Source organism: Staurois parvus, unplaced genomic scaffold, assembly GCF_062004578.1.
Source record: "Staurois parvus isolate SC_StPar_1 unplaced genomic scaffold, SC_StPar_1.0 ptg000081l, whole genome shotgun sequence".
In the NCBI taxonomy this organism is placed as follows: Eukaryota; Metazoa; Chordata; class Amphibia; order Anura; family Ranidae; genus Staurois; species Staurois parvus.
The window spans coordinates 16,222,036-16,239,455 of NW_028317877.1; the positions used below are offsets into that span (position 1 = coordinate 16,222,036).

The window sequence follows — 17,420 nt, forward strand, 5'->3', positions numbered from 1 at the left end:
TAACATGTGCACGGCTGGACACTGATAGAAGTCACAAGGCTGCTCTAACTGCTGATGAAAAAAGGTATTTAGCAGTTTATATTTACTAAAATAATTGCATTTCCATGTTCTGTGTACGGTGGGAGATCAGATATAGTGAATGCAGGGTACGGGGTTTAGTAACACTTTAACTTTAATTAGTTTAGGAACATTTCTAAGGATTTCTTCCCTTAGCACTTTTTTATAAGGTATGTCTGTATGTATCTGTTACTTTAGGACAATAAGCAAAAATAAAACATTTTCCACTGGCATAACACATACTTCAATATTACAGACAAAAGCTAAATGATGTATTGCAAAACAGCATGTTAACATGCAGCCAACCAAGCAGACATGCTAGAAAATTTCAGAAAAGTTCTTAGAAGTACAGCATACATGCTCTGTGTCAGCAAATGATTTAAAGTAACATTTGGAGAGGAGGATTAGTATAAGGAAAAAAAAATGCCTGAGACAATCAGATTTTAACATTTTAAATGTTCTTTATCTTTATGCGGAAAAAATGATAACAGAAAACTGATTGGTTGTTATGGCCAATAGAACCATTTGGGATAGAACTGGTCTCAGACAGGTTTTCTTAATTTCTGGGGGGGTGTATATCTCCCTATAGATCAACTCCACCTCAACAGGTATAATTAATACAGTTAAATTGGTTCTAAATGCTAAGGCTCCATGCTCACTAGCGGCTTTTTTTTTCTAAGGTCAAAAACAACGGATAAAAAACACTGGTAATGGCGTTCTTTTAGTAGTGTTAATAGCGTTTTAGGAACATTTAGGAGTGTTAGCATTTTAGAAGCATTTTTACAGTACATTTAGGGAAACAAAAAGCTGTTAGCAGTGTTTTAGGAGCGTTAAGCTTTTTCTTCTACTGGCAAATCGCTCCCAAATATGCAAAAAAAAGGGCGTTTTTTTCCCTGCTCCCAGAAGCTGAAGTTTGAAAAAATGCTTCTAGCCTACAATGCAATCCACACTATACTTCTAGGGGCAGAAAAAAAAAAAAAAAAAAGCCCACTAGCTGCTAGGAGCTTAAAAATAAGCTAGTGTGCATGGAGCCTAAGTCCTCATGCACACTGGACATTTTTACAGCTGCTGTTTTTGGCTTTTGACCTTTTTTTCCTACAGCCAGTAAATTCCCCAGAATGTTATCCCATGTGGCCATTCGCACAGACTGATCAACGTTTTTTGGCTGGAAACAAAACCCAGGACTAGTGGGTTTCTAGAGGAGTTTTTTAGCTGTAAAAACACGCTAACACTGAAAACCGCAGTAAAACACCGCAAACCGGCGTTTAACGTTTTTTGATCAAAAAAACATTTTTATATGTAAAAAAAAAAGGCTAAAAAACGCAAACGCGGCCAAGCGCCACTAAAGGCTAATGCAAAAATGCTAAAAAACTCAAGTTTTTAATGTGACTTTACACAGCTAATGTTACCAGCGGTATTAAATTGCCCCGTGTGCATGGATCCTAAAGGTTTTATTTAGTATAATGCATTATCTGCATGAAGGTTAAAAAATCTTCGAATACTAGTTTCCCTCACCCCCCCTTCCTAACAGATACCAGAGTCCTGTATCAATTCAGTGCTGTGCCCAGCTGCAGTTCTTCTCTCTACTCTTCTCACTCCCAAAGGCTTGGCTGAGATCAGTGGAAGCCATTAGCTCTTGCTGTTGTCAGTCAAATCCTGTAAGCAGGGAGTCAGGGCAAGGCAGAGCCACGCTGTGTGTGTTTATGGACGCACAAGTGCCCCCAGTGCCTTGATCTGGGGGTACACACTGAAGAAAAGGAGTGGAGAGCGCTGGCAGGGAACCCCAGAAGAGGAGGTAAGCGGCTGCTCTGTGCAATACCGTAGAACAGAGCAGGTAAGTAAAAACTGCATTATTAATTTAATTTAAATAAAAAACATTTAGAGGAGAAGAAAAAAAAAAAAGATCACTTTCTTCTTCACATCCTTATAATTGACTGACTTATAATTTTGCACACAAGCCCACTGCTTTCAGAAAACACCCCAGTAGCCAACCTTACTGAGCTGTGCAAGAGGCACCATCTGGTGTCATTCTTGCAGTTTAAGAGCTGAACTCCCCCTCAAGAAAAAAAAAGTCTACGGCCTTAGATACAGCATTTCTCAGTACAGACTTGCAGAGCATATGGGTCAGCATGTTACACAAGTTCTCACTATCTAGAACCCCCATCATTTTTGACCTGACACAGACACCATAAATATTGCACTCTCTCTCTCAAGGCACACAAACCACCCGCCCCATCCAGAACATTGCATTCTGACACTGGGTCCCACTGCTGCCAGAATACACCTATCAGCGGCAGCAGAAAAGGTTTTCCAGCACATCCCTTCAACAAAGGCTGATCAAGCAAGCAGGGACAGCCACGCACCGATAAATCGGGTCAATGCCAACTGAACAGGACGAATTTGGATCAGTGCATGGACAACTTTACTGTATAGGCTCATAAGGGCTCAAGCATACTTAAAGTGTATCTAAACCCTAGAACAAATATGCAATATATTGCAACTAGCCAGTCTATAGACCTGGTAGATGCAATAGTTTTGTTTTGTTCGTAGACTATTGTGCTTTACATTTACCTGTTGGTCTTGCCAGTGAAACTTCCTGTCCTAGGGTGACAACACTTGCTCACTGTAAAGTGTCTATGAAGGAACAACACTGTTGCCCTATGACAATCTTATTGGTCTATGCAGAGTTATACTGAGAACACACTGCAGGCTGCACATGGTGCTTTGCATTTCATAAAAGGTATCACCAAAGCTGGCCAAACACCATTAGATTTTTTTGTTCAGCCTAATGACTGAAAAAAAAACAAAAACACATTACTCCATCTACACTATACAGCGCAGATGGACAAATCACCCTGCTGAGCTATGGTGACTACCATGTATCTGATTGGATGCAGCCACTGTTCAGTTGACTATTTCTCACCTGGCTTCCTCAATGTATCAATTCAAGGATGCCCGGTTACCAACTGGCCAAAATTCAAACAATATGCTGTATAGCCAGCTTTAAAGAAGATCTAAAAATTATATATATATATATATATATATATATATATATATATATATATATATATATTTTTTTTTTTTTTTTTTAACTTCCTAGGGCACAACAGGGCACTTGGTCCAGTTTAGATCTAACCCTTTCTTTCTGCGAATGTCCCTCCTAGTCTGCCAACTCTGCCTGGAAGGAGGTGGCAACGCTGTGTCTTTCAGGGCTGCTTTTACACATCCACAGCCCCGCTAATAGATGGCACAGCCCTGCAGTGCTGTGTGAGCCATCGGTTTTACGAGTGATCAAACAGCAATGTTGGCCTGTGTTATACATGGCACTGGCCCAACATCACTGACTACTCGTTCATAAATAGTGAAAGCTCAAACAGTAACGCAGTACTCTGCGATCCATTGGATGTGTATCAGCCTTGATATACACGACTCAAAAAAAATAAAGGAACACTTTGAAAACACATCAGATCTCAATGGGGAAAAAAATATCATGGCTGGATATCTAAACGGATATGGACTGGGTAATGTGTTAGGAACGTAAGGATGGCCCATCGTTTGATGGAAATGAAACTTATCAACCTACAGAGGACTGAATTCAAAGACACCCCGAAAATCAAAGTGAAAAAATTATGCAGCAGGCTAGTCGATTTTGCTGAAATTTCATTGCAGCAACGCAAAATTGTACTCCGTAGTTTGTATGGCCCCCATGTGCTTGTATGCATGCCTGACAACATCGGGGCATGCTCCTAATGAGATGACAGATGGTGTCCTGGGGGATTTCCTACCAAATCTGGACCAAGGCATCACTGAGCTCATGGACAGTCTGAGGTGCAACCTGGCGGTGGCGGATGGACCGAAACATGATATCCCAGAGGTGTTCTATTGGATTTAGGTCAGGCAAGTATGGGGGCCATTCATTGGTATCAATTCCTTCATCCTCAAGGAACTGTCTGCATACTCTTGCCACATGAGGCTGGCCATTGTCGTAAACCAAGAGGAACCCAGGACCCACTGCACCAGCGTAGGGTCTGACAATGGGTCCAAGGATTTTTTCCCGATACATAATGACACTCAGGTTGCGATTGTATAGCCTGTAGAGGTCTGTGCATCTCTCCATGGATATGCCTCCCCAGACCATCACTGACCCACCACCAAAACGGTCATGCTGAACTATGTAACAGGCAGCATAACGTTCTCCGTGGCTTCTCCAGACCTTCTCACGTCTGTCATATGTGCTCAGGGTGAACCTGCTCTCATCTGTGAAAAGCCAGTGGAGCACCTGCCAATTCTGGTGTTCAAAAGCAAATGCCAATCGAGCTCTATGGTATGGGGCAGTGAGCACAGGGCCCACTAGAGGACATTGGGCCCTCAGGCCACCCTCATGAAGTCTGTTTCTATCTGTTTGGTCAGAGACATTCACACTAGTGGCCTGCTGGAGGTCATTTTGTAGGGTTCTGGCAGTGCTCATCCAGATACCGGTCCTGCTGATGGGTTAAGGACTTTCTATGGCCCTGTCCAGATCTCCTAGAGTAACTGCCTGTCTCCTGGAATCTCCTCCATGCTCTTGAGACTGTGCTGGGAGATACAGAAAACCTTCTGGCAATGGCACGTATTGATGTGACAGTGCCAGATCCTACAGAGGTTGGACCCTACAGAGGTTGCACAGGCATGTGTTGGATTGCCTGCGCAACCTCTGTAGGGTCCAGGTATCACCTCATGCTACAAGTAGTGACACTGACCCTAGCCAAATGCAAAACTAGTGAAAAACAGTCAGAAATGAGGAGCAGGGAAAAAAAGGTCAGTGGCCTCCACCTGTAAAACCATTACTGTTTTGGGGATCGTCTCATTGTTGCCCATCTAGTGCACCTGTTGAAGCAGCTGAAACTGATTAACAGCCCCCTCTGCTATCCCAGGAGTTTAATTGACTTGATGCTATACTCTGATTAAAAAGTGTTCCTTTAATTTTTTTGAGCAGTGCACACACAGAGAACTGCAGCTCTGGGTTTATATCACACACACAATGAGCAAGCAGTGCTGCTTGTCAATTCATAATAGTAAAAGATTATTCAGAGTTGTGGCTCTGTGTATTGTGTCTGCAGCTGCTTGTACATACAGGCAGGTCTTTTTTCCAGAGAAAAATCTCTGAACAAGCAGCACTGACTGTTCATTCATAACAGTGACAGATCACTTAGCTTAAGGGGGGGGGCGCACTGTGCAGTCTGTATCTCCCCCAACAGGAGCATCCATAAGTTGGGCTTTAAAAGGAAGTGGAGCTACAGCCAGCAAACAGAGGTGTTTTTAAGAGACAATCGATCAGAACAGAAACAAATACTATATGTAACTGGTCCCGTGCCGAGTTAAATAATAATAAAAAAAAATTATAGTTTTTTTTCCTTTTTTTTTTTATTAAACTCCAAACATTCTGCATAAACAAAAACATAAAATGCAGGCACAATGTGGAGTATTTCCATTGTTGTCATGCATTGTATGACAATGAAAAAACCCCAGAGATTTTGTTAAAGTTAATTTGGGTATGAAACCATTTTTCAAAATATATTCACTATTTACTGGAAGAACTTTACCCAATGAAGTCTTCCGCAACATGATTATGATTGTAAGATGTGTTAAAACAGTACTGCAGGTTAACAGCTATGTGGTTTCAACAGCCAAATTATACGCATTACTGCAGCACTGGAGTATCAAGCAGCTCTTACCATGGGTTTCAACTAGAACAAAACCAATTATGGAAGACATAACTCAATTACAATCTTAAAAATATTTAATTATTTAAAGTGTATTCAGAGGGCGCAAGTATAAAAAATACATCTAAATCTCCAGCAAGGTGTTTTTGTTTTTTTTTTGGATTGTTAATAATGTTTGAACAGTTGTTATAAAATAAGTGACAAGTGCCCAGCACCAGTGTTAAGGACTGTCCCAGTTTCCCTGACAGAAGGGTTGGGATGTAACAGAACACACCATCCAATTGACAGCAAAATGACATGCATTTTGTGATAAAAATTCACATTTATCTTACAATAAGTGCAGTTTTAGTAGTGATTTACAAGTAATACTGAGGCAGATGTTATAAAGACGTACATAACACATAAAGGGCATAAATTGTCATGCATGAAAAGCAAGTCCCTGAGAACTGGTTCTTGTGACACATGCAAAAGGCTGCAGTCCAGCTGCATACAGAGCAATAGAATACAAAATGGCAGCAAGCAACACAGGGTGAGGTTGATGCAGAAGTACGTTTCAGAAAAGTCACTGGACATGAACAAGGAAATGGAGTTTTTGCGCTACAGCCAAAACAAAGCATCTACTCTAGTATACCATAGACTAAATAAGTTATATCAGACCTCATTGACTGCAGTTCATGCTGGTGGCTCCTCTTTAGCTCTTCTTCCAGCTGCTCCTTCTCCCTGCATAGCCGCTGGCCCAGTGCAGACACTTCCTTTGCATAATATTCTTCCATGGCAGCTCTCTCTTTCTCAAACTTCTTCTCCATTTCCTGGAGCTGAGCAGTTTTGGGTAGTTGTTCTTTCAAGCCATCTATCACTTCTTGATATTTTGCATTGAGTTCCTCAAGGTCCGCCTTCTGCTCCTCAATTTCACTGATTTCCAGTTTAAAGTTCTGCTCTGTGTCTTTCCTCTCTTTTTCAAAGTTATCTTTCATAAGTTCCACTTCCCTCTCATAATAGTTAACCTAGAAATGGCAATACTATTTAAGAATTTTGCATCAGAGATACCTCAAAATCAAGATGATAGATGAAATCCACAGGATACACTCACTAAAACTAGATCTCCAGGTTTTAGTGAATTTTATATACTGTAGTTCGTTTGGACCAAGCTTGTCAAAACAAACTATTTCCTTCACTGACAGGTTATGTTGCACTTAATATAAATATATTTCTGTTTTATAATTTTTTTCTCAGACTTACAGGACAGAATCTGTCTTGAAAACAGTTTCTTGGAGTTTGTTTGAGGGGATACTTTTTAACCACTAGCCTACAGGGCACTTATACCCCCTTCCTGCCCAGGGCAATTTCCAGCTTTCAGCGCTGTTGCACTTTGAATGACAATTGCGCGGTCATGCAACACTGTACCCATCTGAAATGTTTATCATTTTTTTGTGACAGAGCTCATTTTAGTGGTATTGAATCACCTCTGGGTTTTTTATTTTTTCTTAAACAAACCAAAAACCACTGAAAATTTTGAAAAAAAAACGTTTTAGTTTTTGTTATAAAATTTTGTAAATAAATGATTTTTCTCCTTCACTGATGTGCGCTAATGAGGCTGCACTGATGGGCACTGATAGGCTGCACTGATGGACATTGACAGGCATCACTGATGGGCACTGAAAGGCAGCAATCATATATGGCACTGATAGGCGGCACTGTTAGGTGGCACTGACTGGCACTGTTAGGAGGCACTGATAGGCAGCACTGACAGGTGGCACTGACAGGTGGCACTGATGGGTGACACTGAAAGGCAGCTCAGATGGGCCCGGATATGTGGCATTGATGTGGCACTGATGGGCACTGAAATGTGGAACTGATGTGGCACTGATGGGCTCTGGCAGGTGGCATGGATAAGCACTGAGAGCTGGCACTGACAGATGGCGCTGCTGGGGCTACACAGATCATCAGGGCACACTGATCATCAGTGCTCTGATGATCTGTGTACATGTCCCCTCCGAGGAATGCCGATTCAGCGTGACAGCTCATGGGGAGAGAAATGCCGATAATCGACATTTCCATGTTTACATGTGATCAGCTGTGATTGGACACAGCTGATCACATGACCGAGCCAACATCTTTGGCTTCGAGGGACACAGCACACTGCAGATCGCTGCGATGCGCGCTCCAGGAGCCGCCCATGCGCAGTTAGAATGGGAGAATGTCATATAACGTCCTCCCAGAACAAGAGAACCGCCTTGCGTCCGTCATATTACTATATGGCGGGCGGGAGGTGGTTAAACAAATGCTGCTGGATACAATGGTAACATAGATACCATTGTTGTATTTCAGTTGACAGTTGGATCACTCTATTATTCTGTAACCATGGTCAAACACAGCTCCACCTTTTGACATACAACACCTTTGAAATGTATGATACCACAGTGCCATCTTGAGGTCAAAATGGAGAATGTTTCTTCTATTGAAACAGTATTGCGAAAGGGGCCACACCCATGTGGGCATGGTAAACTTTTAAAAAAAATGTTGGCATGTTAGGCTGACTAGGAGGACTTCAAGATGACTTAACACCAAGGAAGATCTCTGCCAATACCTGATGATGCTTTTAGCCCAATCTCCTGCAACCGTTTTAGAGCAAGCCTGAGGTTTGTGTTGCCTATGGAGATTGTGAAGCCTTTATAAATCAGAGCTAAGAAACTCTTTTTCGGTGTATTACTATTGCACACAGAACATAGTTTTGCTAGGAAGTAGGTAGCATTTTGCATTTATAGGTATATCTATTAGTCTTGTATTTTATTTCTTGTTTGTGTGTACAGAATTTTTATTTAGTAAAAGCACAATAATATACCACAGAGGTCTAAGCTTCCTTGCTTATAATGCAAATTAACCTTACTAGACAAAGCAAAACACAGGTACAGTGGCTGGTTGCATTGTATAAACTTTCTGTTGCATCAGCTACATGCATACTGCGTCTCGTCCCATTCCCAGAACATGATCAAATCGGGCTGAGCACTGCTCATCCACTCACAGGGAGCTTTGTATTCTATGAATAAATATGAAGCTTCCTCTGATTGGCTGAGAAGGAGATTGTGATGACATCCAGTCTCCTCTCCACCTCAGCCAGTCAGAGGAAGCTTTGTATACATTTAGAAAATACAATCATGGGCAAAATAATTGGCACCATTGCATTTCTGGCAGATAATGCACCACTTCGCCCAGAAAGTGTTTCAATCACAAATGTTTAGGCATTCTCACGTTTATTTGTTTTGTTTGTATTGGTATGACACAAAAAAGTGGAGAAACAAAAAGCCAAATCTGACACAGTCCACACAAAACCCCACAAACAGACTGGACAAAAGAAATAACTGCATTTCAAGTTTGTGATTCTCCTGTAATCTGTAATTAAATCCATCATTCTACTGTTTTCAGAAAAATAAATGAGGCCTTTAAAGAAAAGAATACAGTCCCTAAAGTCAAATGTGGTGGAGTGTTTTGGGGTTGCTTTGCTGTTTCAGACACTGGCTGTCTTGGCCATGTGCATGGCATTATGAAATCTGAAGACGACCAAAGAATTCTGGGGTGCAATGTAGGGCTCAGTGTCAGAAAGTTGCATCTCCGTCAGGGGTCATGCGTCTTACAGCAGGGCAATGACCCAAAGAACAAGTCAAAAAGCACCCAGAAATGGTTTAAGACAAAAGACTGGAGAGTACTGAACTGGCCACCAATGAGTCCAGATCTCAACCCCATAGACCACCTGTGGAGAGATCTCAAAACAGAAGCTGGGAAAAGGAACCCTTCCAATCTGAGAGACCTGGAGCAGTTGTCTAAAGAAGAGTGGTTCAAAATTCCAGTAGAGGGGTGTAAGCAACTCACTGATGGTTACAGGAAGTGATTGATTTCAGTTATTTTTTCCTAGGGGTAGGTTACCAAATATTAAATTGAGGGTGACAATAGTTTTTTCCAGTCTATTTTCGGGGTTTTTGAGTGAAATGTGTCAGATTTGGCTTTTGTCTCTCCACCTTTTGTGTGTCATATGAATACAAACAAAAGAAATAGAGAATGAGAATGCCTAAACAGTTGTAATTGCAACAAATTTTTGGGCGAAGTGGTGCATTATCTGACAGAAATGAAGGGGGTATCAATATTTTTGGCCATGACTGTATAAAGCTCCCTATGCATGGCTGAGCAGCACATAGCCCCACTCTTATTTGTCCTGGGAGTGGGGTGGGAAGTTCAATCCTGCTGGTGGAGTGCACCGCTGTATGTAGCGGAGGCTACATGCAGTTTATACTGTGCTCACAGCTGCTGCATCAGTTAGTACAGTCAATAGTTTGTTTAGACCATCTTTGCCAAAGGACCTACTGAAACGTCAGTAAAATCTGGAGATCTACTTTAAAATACAAATGATCTGGGCACATTCAAAGCTCTAAACAGCCGAAGTGAAGAAGGTGGTACAGGAGTGTTTTTCTACATTTCTACATAATTTTCTACAAAAATTAGACCTAGTGTTTGTATTTACTGGCTGGTGACCTCTCTCTGCAGGGAAGGTAGAAGGTAGTTAAATAAAGAATTAAGGACTATTTTTTGACACTATGGTTCCTTAAAATGACCTTCACCAAATTCAAAAATCTCTACTAACCCCACCCATTTCGGTAACTCTCAGTGCACCTCCACACAATGCGTGCCCTAGATTGACATTTGTCATGTGGAGAAGCATTAGAATTGTGTGTCAGACACTCTTATGAATCCTAGGGTCTGTTTCTTACAATCAACCTCTTGAAATAAGATATGTCCCCGAGTAAAACTAATTACATTTTGCCTAAATGGGAATCAATACATTTTCAGATTGAAGGCACAGTATTCATTAGCAAATTTCCACAATACAGTAATACGTCGGTTTAAGAACGCCTCGGTTAAAGTAATTTTCGGTTTACAAATGAAAATCCACTGAAAATAATGCCTCGGTTTACAAATTTTGTATGAATTTTTTTCGCAGTACGAAGTGTATGTCAGTGCTGATTTTTAAATGCAATTGCTGGCTCTTTTTTTTTTCTTCACTATAGCTCACAGAATTAGCTGTCACTTTCCCCAAAGTTAACGGAAATGTTGTTTCTTTTAAGAAACTAAAAAGAAACATTGTTTGCCCCCCCCCCCTTTCCTGACCTGCCAGGCAGCATGCTCTGAAAAGTGTCTGGATTTGGATTTTGGGGAGGACCCCCACGCCATTTTGCTTAAATTTTGGCGTGGGAGTTCCCCTCAAAATCCATACCAGACACGAAGGGCTTGGTATGGATGGAAAGGGGGACCCCATGCAGTTTTTTAAATTATTTTTTTAATTGCCGGCAATTCTTTTACATTCAGCTGTCAGTGGGGAACCCCGCTGACAGCTGAAATATTAACACATGGTTGTCACTATTAAAATGCTGCATGACTTGATAAAATAACTCATGCGGTATTTATTACTGTTTACTTTTTTCTGATCTCCAGAACAGATTAATTGGTTTTCAATGCATTCCTATGGGAAACGGCGTTTTGGTTTAAGAATTTTTCGCTATAAGAAAAGTCCTGCAGAACGAATTAAATTCTTAAACCGAGGTATTACTGTATATTAGATACTACGTTCTTCCCACCTTTGTTTCAAGTTGTATTTTAAGATCCTCAATTTCTTGGTGAAGTTCTTTCACTTGATGCTTGGTCAGCTCAGCTTCCATGGTCATAGAAGGTGCTTCTGACATGACAACTGCCAAACCTAAAATTTTAAGGAATATAAAATATTTAATTTATTGGAAGGCCATATTTACACTAGTCTGCCGACTCACAGCAGGCACAGTTACTTACCATTTGAACCTGCAGCAGACACACTTCTTCTCAACTTTGAGGTCAACCCCCTTTTTGTAGGTGTATCTGCTATGACATAAGCAAATAATCACAGATACAGAACAAGGAAAAATAATACAGTTCAGTTTAATATGGTTTCTAAATATTCTGCCAGTATTACCATGGCCTTGATGGATCTTTTCTTTTGCCTTGTAGTGCAGTAACTTGTTATCCTTCATCTTAGCCAGTAAGCGTGAATATTTACTCTCACTGAGCTGGGATTGGAGGGTTTCGAGCTGAATCTGCAATTCATCATTGTGATCACGTAGTTCCTGCATAGTGAATGCTATTTTTAACCATCACACAAAATGATCCGCACAATTCTAAAATCAAAATCTAACAGTGCAAAAAATAAATAGAATGAAGAAACTGTACAGCATAAAATCACTCATTCTCTATAGAGTCATTGATACAAACCATCATAATATGATCCATTAGTTCGCATTTGTAGATAAATAATATTTAGAGCTTTTGTTAAAAAAAGACAAGCTTAAAGTGTGAACGCTGCACTAGCCATTACGGTTTTCAGAGATGTTAAAATTACAAAACAAAAGAAATCTACAATAAAAATCAATAAAAAAAGTGCAACGCAACAATTCAATAGCAAGCAATAATACAAATGAAATACCATTATTATGATACCATAAATATAAAAGTAAAATAAGTGCTCATAATAAATCTGTGACAAAAAAAGAAACCAACATCTCTGTGAAAAAAAAATCCAAAAAGAAGCTAAAAAAGTCCACACAATCGTGTTAATGTGACTCCAGCATCCACCGGTGATTATGTAAATGATCTAAGCAATCCACCTCTGTGCATCTTCACCTTCCTCCACTGAGCCTTACCTTCCCGCCGTGACCCACCTAACAGTAAAGGTGAGAAAGAGCCTACATTGGGTATATAATCGCTGGTTTTCCGGGAGTATCATTTTAATATATATATATATATATATATATAATAAAGGAGTTCTCAGTAGAAGCATATTATGCTATGAGAGATTCTTTGTTCTCTTACATCTTACTGAGGTGATAAGGTTACTCCCGAAAAACCAACAATTATATACCCAATATATGAGAAGGCGCTTTCTGACTTTTACTGATAGGTGGATCATCGCAGGAAGTTAAGGGTTAGCGAAGGCAGGTGAAGGTGCACAGAGGTGGATTGCTTGGATAATTTACAAAATCACTGGTGGAAGATGGAGTCACATTAACATGATTGTGTGGCCTTTTATAGCTTCTTTTTGAATTTTTTCACAGAGATGTTGGTTTATTTTTTTGTCACGGATTTATTATGAGCACTAATTTTACGTTTATATTTATGGTATCATATTAACGGTATTCCATTTTTATTAATACACTTTTATTGATTTTTATTGTTGGTTGGTGTGGTAGACCACAACAAGATTTCACTTAGTTTTTGTTTTTGATTTTTATCTTTATTTATCACAAAGTGAATACAGTGTGAGTGGACACATATTTATAGGTGAGGTAGTGCGGTGATATTCTGTTTTTGTTTAAAGGAAATCTACAGTTTAATTAAAGTTTATATATAGACAAAACATTTTTGGTTTGTATACAGTAGGTAAGAGTTAGGATCCTCGTCAGGTTCTAATTGTGGTGTTTTCTTTGGATAGGATCAAGACAAAAATAATAATCAATCCAAAGGTTTATATGTCAGAGGAAATGCAAGAAATGTGACTGTTGTAATTAATTTATTATAAATGATATAAATGAATAAAAATGTGGAATACATAGAAACTGAAATCATACATAACTACCTCAAGTCATTATCTAATACTGTGATTTACTCTCTGCATTACATGCATGATACAAGGCACAGCTTGGAATAGGTACGTATGAGAAACGCAAGGCCACATCATTAGAAAAACCCACACAAGCTCACCTTTACTCTCTGCTTCCCAAGAGAGGAGCAATTCCAGTGCAAGCATATATTTAAGTCAAAGAATAAGGACAAGGGGAAAGGAACTCATCAATTAAGTACAATTTTCTATTACCCACAGATAATAACATCACCAGTATACCATAAGTACCAAAGAAGGAAAACACTGCTCCAGGTCAGTCTCTTGTTCCACCAACACTACCACACTAACAGGTGCTGGCCTTGTTTGTAGCAGTGCCAATGGACAAAGAGGATCTGGTTGGCCACACATCTAGTAAAATCACCTTTATTAAGGCAATCTTCATGTAAAAGCAACTCCATAATACATAACGGGGGAATACAGCGTAGCTTTTACATGAAGACTGTCATAACAAAGGTGATTTTACTAGATGTGCAGCCAACCAGATTCTTTTTTTTGCCAGTATAACATAAGTACTTTAATATAATGGTGGTCGTCTGCAAACAGACACCGGCTCCCTGTTGCATAGATGGTAAAAAGATGGCTTTAGCTTCTGTTCTCCATCTGTAGGTGTCTGTGTGCCATTTTGAAGCCAATCCGGGCTGTCTTTCACCAGTCTATTCACATGCTGATCTGATTTAGTCTAGGGTCACACCTAAGCATTTTGCGGTGCGTTTTGCATTTTGCAAAAACGCACTACAGTCCATTTAACATGATTTCCTATTGGACACATCTACGTGCTTTCACCTGATGCTTTATTTTGGGAAGGGTCAGGGACTTTAAGCGCAAAAAATGCATTTTTGGTTCAATAGACTTTAATAGGGATGCTGCAGAAATGCATGTAGTGCATTTTTTATGTATTTTTGATGCGTTTTAATCTGCCCCACACAAGTTGGGGAAAAAACGCATCAAAAACAAGTGCAAAAACGCAAAACGCACCGCAAAAAGCACTGCAGAAACAAATCAAACTCAAAACTACATAGGTGTGAACCTAACCTTGCACAGGTTTGGGGGACATTCGTGCAGTACCATTTTCATTGTTTTGGTCTACATATATAAGTACTGTAATGTTTATTGCTATCTGTTACCATTTCTTATACATATGTATCATTCACGAATCAGCACAATGTTCTTATCATTGCTGTGGGATCACTCACTGTAGATGAAAGCCATGTAATACACAACAAAACATTATTTTGCATCACTGTTGTCCATCATGGTTTTCAATACATAGGTACTATCCACTGCCTACCAGCAATAAAATCCGACTAAATCGTTTACAAAAAAAAAACAAAAAAAAAAAACACAACCCCCCCCCCCCCACAAAACAGACTAGATTTTAACAAGACTTAATTTAAGCTCCTCTGTAACAGATGCTTGCTACCCACTTTTGCAGCTGCTAATAATGACTGCTGCACATGGGAGTAAAAAATGCTGAGTTTTTTTACTGAACTGGAAAATATTTCATTCACGTGCAGTAATTTACTTGCATGTTTACATTAATGGCAATGAAGAAGAATTTTACACCTTTACTCAACATTACTCATGTCTGTACACACAATTTTTGTCCCCCTGCACATGGGCACCACAAGTTCCTGAGTAAACATCAGTAAGATATGACGCCTGTGTGTAAGGTGTCTAACACTACATCAGTGACATCAGATGCATCAGAGTGGCAAATGACCTGTTAAAGAACACTATTCACAGGAATACTAAGAATCCATTATTGGTAATGTACTTGCAAACATTTATTTTCATTAGATAAACCACTTGCTTACCAGGTACTTTCACCCCCTTCCTGCCCAAGCTAATTTTCAGCTTTCAGTGTTGTCGCACTTTGAATAACATTGGACAACTGTGCAGTCATGCAACACTGTACCCATATGACATTTTTATCATTTTTTTCACACAAATAGAGCTTTCTTTTGGTGGCATTTAATCATCACCAGGTGTTTTATTTTTTGCTATACAACCGAAATAAGACTGAAAATTTTGGTTAAAAAAAGTTTTTTTCTTAGTTTCGATTGTAAAATTTTGCAGACAGGTAATTTTTCTTCTTCACTGATGTGCGTTGATTAGGTTGCACTGACTGGCGGCACTGACAGGCAGAGATTGGCAGCACTATTGGGCACTTTTGGGGCTGCGCTGATAATCAGTGCCTTTATTATCAGTGTAGATGTCTCCTTTCACACTTGCTGGTTATTGGCAGTATTTTCCTCACACTGTGACAGTGTGGAAAGTACTGCCGATAACCAGCAAGTGTGTTTACATGGTGATCAGCTGTGATTGGACACAGCTGATCAAGTTGTAAATGGCCACTGTGATTGACCCTTTACCATGCCATGTAATCAGCCTCTGCTACAAAATTAGTGTTCTCGATACTTTCCTCCATATTTTCAAGTAAAATAGCTTCAGCTTCTTATTCATGAACAGGGTTAGGGGGAAAAGAGGGCATCTAGCATTTTTGGTTTCTGGACATTGAAAGTGCTGCTTTTGTCAGACAGGCCACATGGTGCATGCCTGAAAGGGAGCTAGAGTCATATGAAAAAAGCAGTAAATAAATAGAAATTTCACTAGAGCATCCCTTTTAGGACCCAGCTCATTTAACTTTGGTTCCAAGATCCTCTGTTGAAGAGCTTCCAGTACTAAAGAAAAAAATGCTGGGAAGCAGACTTTTGGAGAAGAGCTTAAGCATGACACCGGGAAGGTGCATGGTTTGATAGCTCCTGAGAACTGCCAGCATAAATGCCTAGGAGTATCTGAGATATCTGAAGTACCTCAACCCTACCGTGCCCCATTTGCCTGGTTGTGAGGGAGCTGTAGGAGTTGTGAGTCAAGCACCGTCTGGAGGGGAGGTGGACTCCAACAGAGTGTGGAGCAGGGAACGCCGTGAGGGGTCATGTGGTCACCACGGAGGAGTACTGGGAAACTCTGGTCAGGTATGAGAGGAGGGGAGCCAACATGGTGAAAACTGGAGCGAACAGGATCCCACGGAGGATGATCCCCTCAATCTAGACCACGCAAGACCAAGTTAGACCATCCTGGAATGCCCTGAATTACCCTTGAGAGGAGGGCTGAGAACTCCGTTGGTGTTCTGTATACAGGGAAATCGTAAAGGAGCAACAGCAGCAGAGCTGACAAAGCCAGAACGGAGGTGGTGTACAAAGTGCTGTGGGAAGTGGCGAGTCTAAATCTAAATTAAATTGACTTACAGTGGATATAAAAAGTCTACACACACCTGTTAAAATGTCAGGTTTCTGTGATGTAAAAAAAAATGTTAATGTGACCTATAAACTGTACTCAATTGAAGAACAAACTGAAATCTTTTAGGGGGGAAATTAAAAACTAAAATAATGTGGTTGCAGAAGTGTCCTTCCTGACATTTTCTTAGTCGCATCCTATAGCAAAAGGCACGGACCACAGAGAGCTTCCAAAGCATCAGAGGGATCTCATTGTTAAAAGGTATCAGTCAGGAGTAGGGTGCAAAAAAGTTTCCAAGCCATTAGATATACCATGGAACACAGTGAAGACAGTCATGATCAAGTGGAGAAAATATGGTGCAACAGTGACATTACCAAGAACTGGACCTCCCTCCAAAATTGATGAAAAGACGAGAAGAAAACTGGTCTGGGAGGCTGCCAAGAGGCCTACAGCAACATTAAAGGAGCTGCAGGAATATCTGGCAGCTACTGGCTGTGTGGTACATATGTGACAACAATCTCCTGTATTCTTCATATGTCTGGGCTATGCAGTAAAGTGGCAAGATGGAAGCCTTTTCTTATGAAGAAAACTATCCAAGCCCGGCTAGCAAAAACACATCTGAAGTCTCCCAAAAGCATGTGGGAAAATGTGTTATGGTCTGATGAAACCAAGGTTGAACTTTTTGCCCATAATTCCAAAATATATGTTTGGCGCAAAAACAACACCGCACA

At 40.3% G+C, this 17,420-nt stretch overlaps 1 protein-coding gene across 2 annotated transcripts in view; it reads right to left on the bottom strand.

Annotated features, from left to right (window-relative positions):
- NINL (ninein like) overlaps window positions 1-17,420 on the bottom strand; it is a 253,682-nt gene that overhangs the window by 73,614 nt on the left and 162,648 nt on the right. Inside the window, exons 14-17 of one of the 2 annotated variants that reach the window (XM_089669816.1) lie at window positions 11,752-11,902; window positions 11,592-11,660; window positions 11,384-11,502; window positions 6,417-6,763 (exon numbers count right to left, since the gene is read on the bottom strand). In XM_089669816.1, the coding sequence (XP_089525942.1) occupies window positions 6,417-6,763; window positions 11,384-11,502; window positions 11,592-11,660; window positions 11,752-11,902 (686 nt within the window). The remainder of the gene's footprint in view (window positions 1-6,416; window positions 6,764-11,383; window positions 11,503-11,591; window positions 11,661-11,751; window positions 11,903-17,420) is intronic. The other variant, XM_089669815.1, reaches the window with a different exon arrangement.